Source organism: Anser brachyrhynchus (genome assembly GCF_964034855.1).
Source record: "Anser brachyrhynchus genome assembly, chromosome: 3".
In the NCBI taxonomy this organism is placed as follows: Eukaryota; Metazoa; Chordata; class Aves; order Anseriformes; family Anatidae; genus Anser; species Anser brachyrhynchus.
In genome coordinates, this window is record NC_137696.1 from 55,874,901 (window position 1) to 55,890,091 (window position 15,191).

At 34.9% G+C, this 15,191-nt stretch overlaps 1 protein-coding gene across 12 annotated transcripts in view; it reads left to right on the forward strand.

The window, feature by feature from the left end:
• Positions 1–15,191, forward strand: part of STXBP5 (syntaxin binding protein 5) — a 114,403-nt gene that overhangs the window by 78,513 nt on the left and 20,699 nt on the right. For 3 of the 12 annotated variants that reach the window (XM_080588492.1, XM_080588496.1, XM_080588497.1), the window contains 4 exons: positions 140–223; positions 6,604–6,669; positions 9,928–9,984; positions 10,073–10,120. In XM_080588492.1, coding sequence (XP_080444618.1) covers positions 140–223; positions 6,604–6,669; positions 9,928–9,984; positions 10,073–10,120 — 255 coding nt within the window. The remainder of the gene's footprint in view (positions 1–139; positions 224–6,603; positions 6,670–9,927; positions 9,985–10,072; positions 10,121–15,191) is intronic. The other 9 variants (XM_080588503.1, XM_080588502.1, XM_080588494.1 and 6 more) reach the window with 5 other exon arrangements.

Consider the following 15,191-nt stretch of genomic DNA (forward strand, 5'->3'; position numbering starts at 1 on the left):
TCATCTTACATTTTAATACTAATGATCTGCATGGCAAGAGCGTTTTCTAAATCTGGTTATACAAGTTGTTCAGCTGGCTTTTCTATCTCAAATGTACTGTTAGTGTCTCCGTCTTTCCTTTTCTCATTGCTGCATAAAGGTATGCTGACTGTGGCTTCTTGCATGTGCGGCCTTTCTAACTTATATTCAGAGTCTGTGAAAAAGCTTCGCACCTCTTATATAAGTAAGTCATCTCATGGCAATAAAATATTTTTGAACATCTGAACCTGCTTTTTTTACTTGCTGTTTACTCACCACAAATATTTTTTGTTATTCCATTTTAAGTAATTGTTTTAGTTTTAGAAACTGATTTTAATCCATCATGCATCTATCATTTCTTGTTCATGGCATCATTGAAAGAAACTGGAAGGAAAAAAGCAACCATGATAGTCTATGTACTGGCAGGAGAGAGGAGGAAAGCAAGAACCTGTCTCATAAGTTATTGATGTCTATAGACTAAAGATCTAGCTCACCAAATCCAGTGGTCCTCTGAGGCTAGAACCTTCCCTTGCTTGGTCCCCATCCTGGCTCAGAAAGCTTCAGAACTCGTGTAAGATGATGACAATTCTTATTTACTTATTAACATTGTAACTGTGATTTGTGGATTACAAGTGAAAGCTTCCTACTACAAAGATGTTGCTTGTAGGGTTTAAAAGTTGAGGTGTTGGTGCATTGCACAGCCCTCTAGGGGGCTGATGGTAACCCATCAAAACTATGAGTTACTCTCAGGACTTATTCCAGCAGTCACAGCATCCAAGAATTCAGAAAATATAAAGCAGATTTTAAAAGCATAACGTTTTTCATTTCCCTAGTATGCCAGTTTTCTCCAGCCCTTGGGCAGAGGTGTGTGATCTGACCACCTTATAACAGGAGTGTAGAATAAAACAAAACCCAAGGAACAGTGACTGGGGTGGGTGAAGGCATACTTGAGACTGTGGTCTAGTTTTGTTAGTTTCTCTGTGATTTTTCCCGAAGAGGAAAAAAAAAAATGCATTTCAGAGGTGATAGGCTCAATAGCCAAATATTACTTCCTTTATGGTCTTCCATCATCTGCTGCCAAGGAAGAGTTAGGCATGAAAGGAATGTTTCCACCTTGAGATGATACAGAACTGAAAGCTGGGATCTGCTGCTCCTTTGACATTGTGAAGGGAAACAAAAGATGGGCGGAAGTTCCAGAACTGCCTTCTGAAGCCAGCAGTTGAAAAGCTGAGTTTACCTGGAATATTTAATAGGTTAGAACAGGTTTTGTAAGAGTTGGTTTCTTAACCAGGTAGTTGATCCTGCCTTCCTTCACCATCCTTTCCAAATCTTGATTAGCTAGAGCTACAAGCTCACTTTCTGTAGAGACTGAAATTAATTTCTTTAGAGTTATTTAACATTTCTAATGATTTCTAGTTATTTCTAGTTCTTTCCGTTATCCAGACTTTGGTAGCTTAGAAATAATTATTGCTGTATATGTTTACATAACTCTGTTAAGCTAAAGCATAATTATTTGCTGTATTAATAGGATTGGAGCTATATGAACTAGTCTTTGGGGTTTTGCATTCTCCAGTTCTTGAATGTTAATATCGGTGTTTAGTGCCTTCAAAAATGCAAGGAACTTACATGTACTTGTTTGTATTTCAAGACTGCATTCATTGAATTCTTTTATTTCTATCTTTAAAGCATTTCTGTTTTAATACATCTGAAGATTTTTATGCATAAGATTTTTTCAACTGCTGTACAGTTCTAATAACCTTCAGAGATTACTAGTACTGAGTTTGTAAATCTTCCTAGTAAAAGTGTTTGCGTGCTTAATGTGGATGTTTTAGAGAAACTTGAGTGTATTTCTCATTCTTTGAGACAACAGCATTAGAAAGTAATCATACTAACCTATGTAGGCATTCAGACAAATTCTTAACTAGTTGCGTGAAGTTCAGGTTCAGACAATGTGACAAAGCAGCATATTGCTACTGTCCATAGTATTCAAGATCAGCAAAACCAAAGATTCAATGATTTCATGATAGAGGGGAGTGGAAAAAAATATTCTGTTATTCAGCCATTTCCACAGATTTTGACCAAAGCAAGAAGCGTTGGTCCTTCCTCACTAAGAACACTGCTATTTTGTATGTTCCAGTGTAAATTGTAAGCAGATGGTATATTAAATAGACATTTATAACTTATTAAATTGCATGTTCTGAGTTAATCAGTTGAAAATTCAAAAAGACTTTCTTAAAAAAAAATCATAGACTAAGAGTTATGTATTTTCTAAAACATGAGTAGAAATGCAAGATTTTTCCTTCACTTGCGATGCAAGAATATGATGTATGTTTCTGTCATCTTTTTACTCGGAAAAGAATTTCAGGGTCGCATCTTAAAGCAACATCTATTTAGAGTCAAGGTACTCTACGCTAGCTTGACTGTGAACTGACATTTCAGACTAGTTCTACAGGTACAAACTAGTCTGTATCTATGGTTGGGAATGTGTTTTGGAATTTCAGTGAATCTTACCAGGTATTTTACTCACGTTTTAGGTGACGGTTGATAGTTTGTGAAGCATGCAGTATGTGTTTTGTGACGGCCTGCTAGACAACGTCTACAGGTGCTTGTCATGGATAAAAACAAAGTCAACCTTCATTTTTAACTCGTGATTGTGGAAGAAAAAAAATAGCTTTGGCTGTATGCTGAAAAGCACAATGTATGTGAGAAAAATTTTTACAGGGTGATGAAAAATCTATTCATGGTGGTTGTTAACACTGTTTTGAGATCTTTGCTTGATATACATATTCCTAAATATGACAGGAGAATAGATCCAGTAAGAAGACAGCCCGTACTGGTACCAAATACCAAACACTTCAAAATTTTATGACTACACAAAAGAACTACAAACAGCAGTTGTTGCTTGCTTAGTTCCATAATTTTGAGTTCAAAGAAGACACCAACCTTAACTCTTTCAAAGCTTATTATTGGTGGGAGTTGCAAGGGTTTGTGATTTTTCAACGAGTACAATATACTAGAAATATATTTAAGTTTTATATATTTCTATAACATTTTTATATGTTTTACCAGAGGTAGTTCAGGATTATTCAGACGAAATAGAAGCAGTTTTTGCTTGCATGTGACTACTCTTTGATTACACATCAAAAAGTCTTTTTTTTTAATGTAACCAACAAGGATTTCAGAACTGGAGTTGAATCAAACCAGAAGAAAGTACAGGGGTTGGTTGTTCTAGTCATTTACCCATCCTCTTTCTCCTTGAACTGAATCTGGACCTGAACTTATTTTGAATTTTTAAACCTAGGCTTAAACTAAACCAGACCAACATCAATTGTGGCTAAGCCAAATACAGAACTGAAATCATACAGTTTGATTATAGTGTTTTTTTCACTGTCTCAGGTCAATTATTTTTAATTCTAATTGTCATGTTTATTATTTTAATTGTATTTTTTTAATTAGGCAGGTTTTCAGTAAAGTTGTTGTTTCTTCTGTGATAAATCTGCCTGAAGCTTATGCACAAAATCATCCAACATCTTATGAAGCATAATATATCAGTTAAATTTGGTTGTAGTTCAAGGGAGCTTTTGATACAGCATAATGTTTTTTCTATCTTTAGTAAGTTATATGACTTTGATTGATTTTGGAGTTTATTTCAAATTTCCTGCTACTAGACTTCAGAAAGAAGCTAAGAGCTTGTTAAGAAGGTCACTTTTCCATATATTTGTGTTTTAGTCAGGTTGCAGTTCTGAAATAGAAGGCTTTGGATCAATTGGTTTAGAAATTCACAGCAAGTTGCACGTATGTTGTAAGCCTGAAACCAGAGAAATTTTCCTGAATTTACTGCGCGCACGAGTTATATCAGGGTACCTTGGGTTATAAGGCAGACAGACCTTCATAGTTCATAGGCTCAGCTCATCTTCATTACTCTGTTCATTGTAACAACTAATACGTAAAATTAATTTTTATGTACCTGTCCCTTCCTCCTATCTGTCAAATAATAGCAGTGTTGGCTATGCTTAGATTTCCAAGGTTTATGTGCCACAATGATGGTCATAATGCACACTTACTCTTTAGTGGGATAAATCTTACCTAATACATAAAATTGGCATATAGCTTCATGACAGGAGACTATTTTGAGGTCTTCTGTTGGATCAATTGGTATGTGTTATTCATTAAGATGTATATTAATCAAATTTAACTTAAATACTTATTACAGAGGAAGCAAGTGTGTAGGTATATGACTTTATTCTTGTCTAAAGTCTATTCCAGTCGGATTTCACTTTTCAGAGGAAACTAGTGTGAGAAATTCAATTCATCCTCTGAAGATAAAGAATTAAAATATTTGTGAGGAGAGAGGATGTTAAATTCCTGAACTGCATCTTTGGATTTATATAGTTTGGCTCCCTAAGGAGCATGATTTAGAAACATGCCTATTTCTAAAAGCACAGGATGGGTATGTCCTTCCAGTATTGCTGCTGTGAGGATTTACTTCATATTTGGTCAAAGAGTGCTGCTTCCAGTGATGAACCAGTCTACATAATATGATACTGTGTTGACTGTTGTTGTTACATGTCAGAATTGAAACTGTGCTTTGATCTGGAGTAATGAGCTCATATTTCTGCGTGTTGTAATAGAGCTTCATGTACAACAGGTATGTGTAGCATCTGAGTGACAGTGTGAGCACAGCACTGTGTCTAAGCTAACAGATTTATAGATGGCAGACACCCGAAGGCCTTGGGTAGTGTGTTTTAAAGTGAAGTGTTGCAATTCAGACTGAAGGCCAGCAAACCTCCTGGGTATTTCTTTGTCATGCTTGCAAGAAGTGTTTCCCCTCATACCTAAGGACTGTGTTCATTTTCAAATCCCACTCAGCAACTCTGGCAAAGTTTTTGCTGGATTACCAAAAAAGAAAGTGGGAAGTGGCAAGAATAAACAGTCAGTGATGAAAGAAAATTAAAATGTTAAAATGGTATTTGTGCGTGAAGCTGGCTTTTCAACTGTTAGTACCAGAAGAGTCCACCTCAAAGATTCAGGACACCTAAAACTTCGTTATAGAAGATGTTAATTGGTTTGATAAACTATGTTTGGCTGCTCCTGACATATTTTTTGTTCTTCTATTGATGATATAGGCTGCCCAGTGAAAGCATTCTGTGAGGCATGTGCTTTCCACCAGCTGAAAGAGTAGGGTCAGAGAATCCTTCTGGGTGTTAGCTAGTACAGCTGTTAATAAGCACATCTTAGGCTTAAAAGCTCCTTTTCTTCCCAAAAAGGAGACTTCAATCCCCCCCATTCTAATCTAAAAGCTTCCCCATATAGTAACCAAGTGCAGTGTTTATTTGGTTGTCTGTTCCCAGCACCAAAAATTCATGTTTCTTTCTTAAAGAAACCTGATCAGGATCTGTCTTTATATTTTTGAGGGACATCTGCTCTTACCAAGGCCGTATTCTCAGAATGGTAACTACATGCTTTTAATATGTGAAAAGGGAGCTCTGAATTTTCAGAGATCTTAATGAGAAAGGTCATTAATTGTAAGCTGATTTTGATCACTCTTACTTGTGATTAGCAGAGCTATTGATTTATGAATTTATAACATGTGGTCTGCTCAGGCCATCTTGGGGAGATAACATGCTGAAATTTATCTGTAAATGTATCCCAGACATCATTCTTTAAATATACATAAATTAAATATATATTGTCCACCCATGCTACTGTCTAAAACTTATTTTGCTTTTTTGGGAGAGCAGCTTGTGGATTTTTAAGAAAACTTATTACACAACCCTGTGTAGTACAAAACATTTATAGTCTCAAGTGTGTTTAAAACTGGGCAGTGTTGCTAGCAATTTATTATCAAAAAGGAAAAGGGCAAAATTCCTTGTATATTCCTAGTTAATGCTGTGGAATAATCTTTAGGACGTTAATGAGGTAACTTCCATCTTTAGCATCTGATAATGAACTCCTATGCTTTGTTTCCTTCATTGGAATGTAAGGAATGAGCTTTAGATGCTAACATAGTAGTTATTCAAATGGTCAGAGTTGACAATATAATTTAGTGAAATCCCTTCATAAAAGGAAGAATGCTTTTTTAAGCACCCTAATACCTTAAATTCAGTAAATGACATAATCTTCCAGCAAAACTCCATATTGAACTTCACAGTACAAAAGTAAATACAAAGCTCATCACTTTAACAGATGGAAAGCAAATAGTGAAAGAACTCAGTGGTTTCACATATACTCTGAATGTGGTTGTAGTCTTAGAGATCCTCTTTCATGTGACTTTCTTTAACAATTACATTTTTTAGGATTTTTTTCAAAATATAAATGTGTACTTAACATATATCTATATCATGTAATTAAGTGTTCAGATAAGTGTCGTGCTTAAAAGATAGTACTTTGCACTGAAATCTAATGAGTAGGATGAAGTGAATAGCTTTGCAATCACTGCAGCTAATGTCCAAATTTTAAAAAGTGCAATATGTAACAAATTCTACCACAAACAGCTGGTTTGTATTTAATATAAAATTCCTAACTGTAATGGAAGAAAGGATGAAATAGCAGCCATGTTCACTATACATTGTTTTTGTGTTCCAGCAGGTCTTTGTGATATTAATGAAGGTACAATGGTGCCAGAAGATCGCTGCAAATCACCTACTTCAGGTAATCATCGCTTTCTCTAACTTTCAGCTTCTTATTTCCACAGAAGATGGCATGCTTTAAATCAACACATACTTGTTAAGTAATTATATAAAACCTGTGTAACTTGTGAGAAGTTCTGAAAAATTTTGCTGTGTTGCTCCACTGTATTTTTAAAGCAAAGTTTATTTAACAGATGCAATAAAAAAAGTCATAAAGATGAGTGAAGAGAGATACAATGTGCAATATTTGTGTTTCAGGGAGCCTACTAAGCTGCACAATGGAATTCTGAAACACTGATAAGAGGTGTATGAATTCCTGTAATAGTTCAGGTATCTGGTGTTTCAGTTCTCAGAAGTGGTTTAAAAAAAAAAGTTCGCAAAAGGAGCTAGTTTACTTTTGCTTCCACAAATTATCATTTTCCTTTGGAATCAGAGGTCTTCAGAAGCTGTCATCCTTATGAAGTACGATTTCCTTGCTTAAAAAAAAAAGGGGGGGGATAGATATTCAGTTGCTATTACTGTATTTGAATATTCTAAAGGAAAGCTTCAGCAATATGTTATACAACTTAAAAATTTTCAATGTTGGCTCACTGAGGCTGTAGATATGTGAATATTAAATAGTATGTGTCAGGATATAGTATTAGAAATGAATATTTCACATAGTAGGTAAAAAAAGAAGTCACATCTTCAGCATTACTCTTGACAAAACTTTTGAAGAAGTAATGGCACTTCATCTATTTCATTGAAAGCTCTACTCCAAATTAGAGTAAAGGTCAAAGTTGCAGGTTTACACAAATAGCTAATCTAATGTAGCTAGTATACTTACAATGTCATGCAAACTGGTAATCAATATATGGGTCTAAGGATAGATTCCTTTTCTACTGTAGCCTGTGAGCCATGTGAGGAATGAAGGAAGTGAGCCATGAAGGAAGCTGTTTAAAACTGAAACGCAGTAGATTAAACCTCTTGTTATCATCTGCCCCATCTCCATTGAAAAACTTACTATTTTTGCAAAAATGTTTACAGGGAACAAATAATGAGTTGTAACTCTGCAATCTTTTTTCTCTCTTGCTCCAGCGTCACTCAAATGTCAGCCCAAATGACTTCCAACTTGTATAGCTAAAGCTTAAAATACTAAGTTGAATTAGAGGCTTTTTTCATAATGTTGATGTTGAAGTGGTATAAAACTCAAATCACCATTTCCACTAACAGTGCAATGGAAGTACTAGGGTAAGAATCAAGGTTTATATGGAAAAATCTTAAATTTAACAATCTGCCTACCCTCCCTCCCTCATGTCTGGGTTGTGTTAGCTGGAGTAGATTAAAATATAACGTAGTTCAGATACATATATATATATATTATTTTAAGAGAATCAAATAAGGGGACAACTTAGAATAGACAGATTTAAATGTCCTGAAAGGAAACAAAATTAGAGGGAAAATCTTAACCATAGAGTGATAGATGTAACTTTTAATTTATAAATTGACTGTCTGAGAAGACTTCAGAAGTTATCTTACAATAAAATGAACAGAATAAAACCTAGAATTTTGGAGAGCTGAATATTCTGTGAAAAGAGTATATGATATCTTAGGTACACATGCAGTACTAAAGAGAAATAATTCTAAATACCAAAAATACTGAATAGAGAAAAGAGGGAGCTGAGAAGCCACAGCTGCAAGCCCTGTAAAGTAGATTCTTGAAGTGGTAAGTTTAGACGCTGTCCTGCTTCCCTCTGTTCTGTCCTCTCCTCCCAGTTTTTTGTGAATGAGAAAGTTCATGGCAGGCTTCTCCAGTTTTCTTTTGAGAAAGGTACTTGTAACTAGGGAGGGAGGCAAATGGGCAGTCACCTCACTGATAAGAAATCTTTTTGTGATGTTTGTATGTTCCGGGGAAGGCCAGCCCTTATGGATATGAGAAGAACTGCAGTTTTTTAGGTTTGGTTTCTAAGTTTTACACCTTTTGTGGGCAAGATCACAACACTGGAAAGTAGTCCTCTTTTAGTCATGTGAAAATAACGTGCTGTTTCCAGAGAGATAAGAGAGGACATTTTGGAGAAAGTGTTGCACAGTATTGGTGAACTTGAGGTGCAGGACGGAGGCCAAATTTAAATGGAGTTTTTCCAAAATAGTCTGGCTAGTGAAGAAGGAAATATACTAGCACAAAAAGTTTAACTACCTTTAATTTTGGAGGGGTGGATTGACAATTTAGTATGTTACTGGCTTTGACTGTTAACGATATGACCTGTAAAACAAACCAGTCAGTTTGGGTTGAAGTCTGTATTTGCTCAAGTGATCTAGATTTTCCACCTCTTCCACATTTCAGTCCCCAAGTGAAGAGATGTGGAAGCTAACTTCCATTTGATTTGCTCCAGTGGGTGATTATACAGTTTAGAGGACTGTGAAAGGGGCCACATGCAAGTTAGGAGTGTATCCTACAGTTTTAATAAGAGAACTATAGAAAACCTGGGGGGGGGGGGGGGGAAGGAGACAGATGGTAACTCTGTCTCCTGCTTTTTTTTTTCCCCCCAGAAATTAGGAGGTGATAGACTGAGGGCATTCATCTGACCATAAAATAAATGTATAGCATTGTAAACCTTCATAATTTTGTATTCACAAAGGTCAAAATGTTTGCATTCCATTCTTATTTTTACACTTGCACAAAATAAAATCCAGTGAAATTTTCTATTTTCAGTTGAACTGTGTTTTAATCTTACGTCAATAGGAGGCTTCAAGTAGTGGCCTGTAGACACCACTACTGTTTTTTCAGTATTAAGAATTCTGAAAAATCCTAGGTGACAACATTGGCTTTGAGCTGTTGGTGGAATAATTGAGGAACTGGGGCCAAACAATGATATATTGCATCGGAAAAAAACAGATTTTCAAAACTTCTTAGTTTATTGTTACTACTGTGTTCTGTGAATTGTAATTTGGGTTAATTTTTTGTCTGGAAGCATGATTAGGACAGCAATACAGTTATTCAGTGTTAAACACTTTATTCAGTGAGAGAAATATTTCTAACAAATAAACTTGCGGCACTGTGCAACATAAAACCTGAATTATAATTTTTGTCGTTAACGTCAATATGGCAGAATTCCTGTCCCAACAAAATAATTTGCAATCCATAGTATCTAGTACAGCTACCAGCTACCAGAGAATACCACTATCAGTATTTTATATTTTAATAAATCTTTTTATCTACCTTAAACTGAAAATTTTATTAATACATTGGTTTTGTGTCAAAATTAAATGTATATCAATTTCATTCTGTCTTCACTCATAGGTTCTGGTTCACCAAATTCTGATGATGATCAAAAAATGAATAATTTTATAGAAAAGGGTACAGTATTTTTCTTTTCTAAAGTCTTTTTTCCGGTTCATTCTTTGATACATAGATTGACCTTTTTTTATTAATATATTATTTACAGTGAAGACCAAAAGCAGAATGTTTTCCAGGATGGTAGCCAATGACATAGGTAGGAACTAGAAAGAAAATGTTCTCTTCCTAATCCAGTGCCTTACTCTATGCAACACTAACTCAGCAGCAAAAAATAAATAAAATTTTAAAAAATGCATACTTAGTTGTTTTTCATTCTTTATTCTAATTGGTAATTCTGTGGGCTGCTTCTGTACTAAATACACTGGGCACAATTTAAAAAAAATCAAGGATACTGGTGGCTTAAATTAGACTCTTGCAAATGCACTTCTCTGTTTTCTGGATGGGTGGAATTCTAATCTGTACTAAGAGTTCAGTCTATGCAATTCACAACATTATTCCACTATTTTTGCAAAGGTACGCTCCCTTTGAGAACATGTGGCTGATTAAATTTTTTGTGCATTACATTCATAACCACGTGGTCAGATTTCCATATTACAGTGGTCAAGGTGGAGGTGGTATCATGTTTTGATTTAATCACATGGAAAAGGACTTTTAGTCATATATATATATATATGACCAAATATTTGATCATAAATATATATATATATTATATACACCCCATTACTGGTCCAGAATGTATTTACTTTTTCTGCATCTAACAGTGACACAATATCCTTCCAAATCCATCCAGACTTAGCTTAAAAATTTGGCAACAAACTGCCTTGGAATATGTTGTATGTGGGTTATAGATTGAACCCTTTTGTGATTGGAATGAAAATTAACTCTGCTTGTAACACTTGAGTCATTAAATGAAGTCCAGGGGCTGGGTGATTTGATTTTGGGAAAGGGCTCTTCTTGCATGGGATATGGCTACTTTCATTTCAGAATCTGTTAATGTTTCATTATGTTTTCTGTTGTTACATTAGTATATCATTGCAAGAAGGCTTAATTTTCTCTCTTTTGTGAGGTCAAAAAACTGAAACTATTTTGTGTAGTGAAGTTGCTTGCTGAAGTACTACTTCATAGGTTATGTTGAACCATAAGGTCAGGTGATGGATGTTTCTTTTTCACTATTCTGTTTGATTTGCTGTTTGACAACTTAACTTTTAATCCTAAACCACAAATCCACAATTCAGTAATCGAGAAGAACTGTTAATATGAAAATATGACTATGGTGAAGGTTCCTTTTGGAATCTGAAGCATAACATGAGGAAGAGCAAGAAATGTCCCCTTTGCTCAGTACTATCACAACTGCAGCGATAACAGGTTAGGGAAGATGAGCTCAGAGACAGTGGAAGCCTAAGCACAATTCAAAAAAGTAACTGTCTCTCAATAATAGATCATTATGTCAATTAAATTATGTAATTGGAAAAACTTGAGTATGGTTTACATGAATATTCATTGATATGTCCTCCTAGAGGATTCCGGCTAACTGGAAGCTTATGTTCAGTTTTTCTCATGAGAAAAACAACACTTAATCTTGTGCATGTTATGTCAATGCCTGTTGATGAGGTATTTTCCTTTTGTCCCAAAGCAGTCTCTTCTAAACTTATTTTTTTGCACAAGATATGAGGTCTTATAATGTGTTTGAGCATTACTTTATTTTTCCCTTTTTTAAAAAGAGTAATATTACGGTATTAATAAAACATGCTAATGATAATTCTATAGAACTGTTGACATCTGTTTCAGCTTGAAGCCTTTCAAATGAAAGTGTGAATGTTTTTCACAGCTAAAATAGCATAACGTTTACAAGCAATGCCTTCTTCAGGGTGTAAGTTAAATGCAAAGCTGAGGCCATAATGAATGCATTGGATGTGTAATTCATAACTGTTTCCCAGTCAGCCCATACTTTGATTTGTGTACCTTGCACAGTGTAATGGAAGTCTGAAGAAATGTAATTATTTCATCTGCATTCTGTTAGTTTCGAGTAGTTGGATGCTGTGCAAGGATCCTTGTTCTTGGGTTTTTTTTCCTCCACTACTATGTTTTCTATACCTTATATACAGCATCTTTCCCCTGCATGACTTTCTGAACTTACATTGTATGCTCTTTGGTATATGTAAAATAAGGCAAAATGCTATGCCACTAGTTGCATGTTTTTGCATTTTCATTGTTTGAATGCATTTTCATTGTTTTGAATAGCTGACAAATGGAATTGTCAGCTAAATGTGAATGGAAAATGAGTTTTGTAAAATGTGAGTGCTACTTTGTCATTATCTTCACACTGTGGTATGAAAGAACACAATTTACCATCAACTGTGTTCACAGGAATGAGTTTGTATGTAGCATGGTTGTAGCTTTTTGCACTGGCGTATCATGCAGTCAGTTCAAGTTCTTTCAGGTCTTTATCCATGTGTGAAATACAACCTGTCAAAATGGGTTACAAAAAAAAGAATAGTTTACATAGTTTATTTCAGTCGCTGTTAATATCACCCCTGTGTTTTTTGTCCGATGTGAACAGTAAGAGAAAACTGCTGACAAAGGGAGAAGTAATTTCATTTCAGTGATAGGTCTGTAAGGTGGTAACAGAAAATGCATCCATTTAGAAATATGAAACCATTGTCAATTTAGTCATTTTATTAAAACTTTTATGTAGAAACATCTTAATTTCCATTGATTTGTATCATTAGTGACAGTATCAGGCAAGGGTTCTTACTTCATTAAAGGATCAAAGGTCATCAAAGATTGCAACAGTAGTATAAGTAAGTTAAAATGCAAATGTTTCATGAACCAACACTTCAGCTTTGTCTTTCTGAGTATTTAGGGGGAAAAAAAAAAAGAAAATATGAATGTACCTATCCGAAGGTCTATTGTTAATATGTGGCTCTAGGGTCACGTTTCCCCTTCGTTTGCATTGGGGTGAACTTCAGAATAGCTGCAATTACCTTAGATACACAGAGATACTTGGTTTAATCAACTAGGAATTTACAGAAAATACTCTGGCCGTTATGTGATGCAAACATTTCTCTTAGGAATGACAAATATTTGAAAACGTAAATAATGTTCTGTGAATTACTATTGAAAAGTGTGTTAGACATAAAGGAAAAAAAATGATAGGAAGTATTTCATGTCTAAGACTATGTAATTTTTGTAGAAAGGCATTGTGATCTGATTCCAGCTGAAGCAATATCTTTAGCTGTTTTACATGTTTGTGTCAGTTAAGTATTTGATACAATGACTTGTATGTGACTTAATATATCAATATGAATCTGGTCAGAACGTGAGGTATTACAACATCCATTTCTGTAAGAAGCTTTAGTAAAGTTATATGCAAAATATTGTAGACTCTAATACCTCTATAATTATTTCAGGAGACTGCATTCTTCAGTGAAATCGTTTTTCTTTTCTTCAATCTGCAAATTTAAGAACAATTGCAAATAATATCATTAGGCAGATCTAACCAGAGTAGTTGTAATTCAAAATTTCTGTACTCCTAGCTGTTACCATTAACGTAAGGCTTTTCACATTATGAAGTGTACAACTAAAATTGCCAAACAATGCTGAAGTCATTGACTTTTAATACTGTTTTCACAGAATCAAAGGTTAACTTCTCAGATGCCCTAATGCCAGAGTAAGAGTGGTTTTTTTTTCCAGTGTTTAATATTTTGTCTGATTCAGGCATTCTCTTGTAAAATGGCTTCATTATTCTTATATCAAATCTAGACATCTCAGCATTGATAATCTATTTCTTTCTTTAACTGTCACCAGTACAGTATTTGATTCTTTAAGCATCATGAAATTTGGTAATTTAAATTTTTTCTTCTATGTAGTTGTCAAACGTTGAATCATGTGGGGACTTCAGTATGTCTAAAATACTAGCAAGAACTAAAAGAAAACTCTAAGCTGGTTAGATATTTCTCATTAAATGTTAAATGAATTATGCTTCATGTAAACTATTCTCTTGTCTGTCAAAACACCAAGATACTTGTCTCACTTTATTTTAGGTTTAGAGGATTTTTTTTTAGCAGAGGGTTTTGACTGTTTCCTTGAATAAGGAATATATGAGAAAACAGTTTACAGCTTTCAAACTACTGTGCTATACAATGTAACATTTTGTAACGTAGCTCAGGGTAACATGCTGCAAATAAGATATAACTATTACTTTAAGCCACATCTTCTTGTTGACAGTTCAGACGTGTCTCAGGTATCCTTCAGGTTTTCTTCATTGAATTGGTCAAGCCTGCTATACTGAAAAATAGCACAGTATGCCAAGGTAACCTTTCATATTTACCACCTGTTCCCTTCAAGACTGACATATGAGAAATCTCCAAGAATCATGGATGTTGTTCTTGGACAGTTCTCTGATCTCATATTTTCACGAGATATGTATTTAGTTATATAAATAAGCAAGAGAATGTGTGTATGTGGCCTATGTACAACTTCAGGTTTTCTAATTTAGAGAAGTATAAAGTGTAGGTCTAAGCAGAGGCAAGAGCAGCAGAATTACTCCCTAGCCTGTCTCCTTGTCTTGCACTGGTTGTAGAAAGGCAGCCTTGGCTGTAAATGGGGCAGCAATCACCAAGAGAGGTATTCAGCAGTGGCATCACAGCTGCTACTTGAGGTCAGTCACACTCAGAAGGGGCAGTTGACATCGCCTTTGTCCTGTTGTACAAATAAAGTCAAAAGCCTGACACTGAGATCTCAATCCTGTTTTCTTTCCTTTTCCCTGATCATTATCTTTTATGTGGTAGTTCTCTAGCTGTCTGGCAGTATTGCTATTTTTCATCTGGGTCATGGCAAAACCGAATTTTCTTAAAACTATTGTAAACTATAAGCCATATATGAATGCAGGCAGTTTATTATACCAAATACTGTTAAAAAACGATTTAGCTGGTGAAATATTCCTATTTTCTTATTGCATCTTCAGGCACTTATCTCTCTAAACACAAGATGGCAGTACAGCTATTTAAATAAGCTCTAGTTTATTTACATTGGAATTATTGAGGCTTTTGACACATTGAAGTATATTTTGAACTGTAAGTTTTCTTCATAACATTAATTCATGATTTCTAGCAATGACAGTCTTATCTCTTGTATCCTGTTGTCCTATTAATGAGAGGCGTTTTTTAGTATGTACTGAAAAAGACATTGGGCAGATTTGCTTTACCCTGTCAACCTAGATCATGCGGCTGGCCTTTTACTAGTGAACAAAAAAGCCAAAAGTGGGG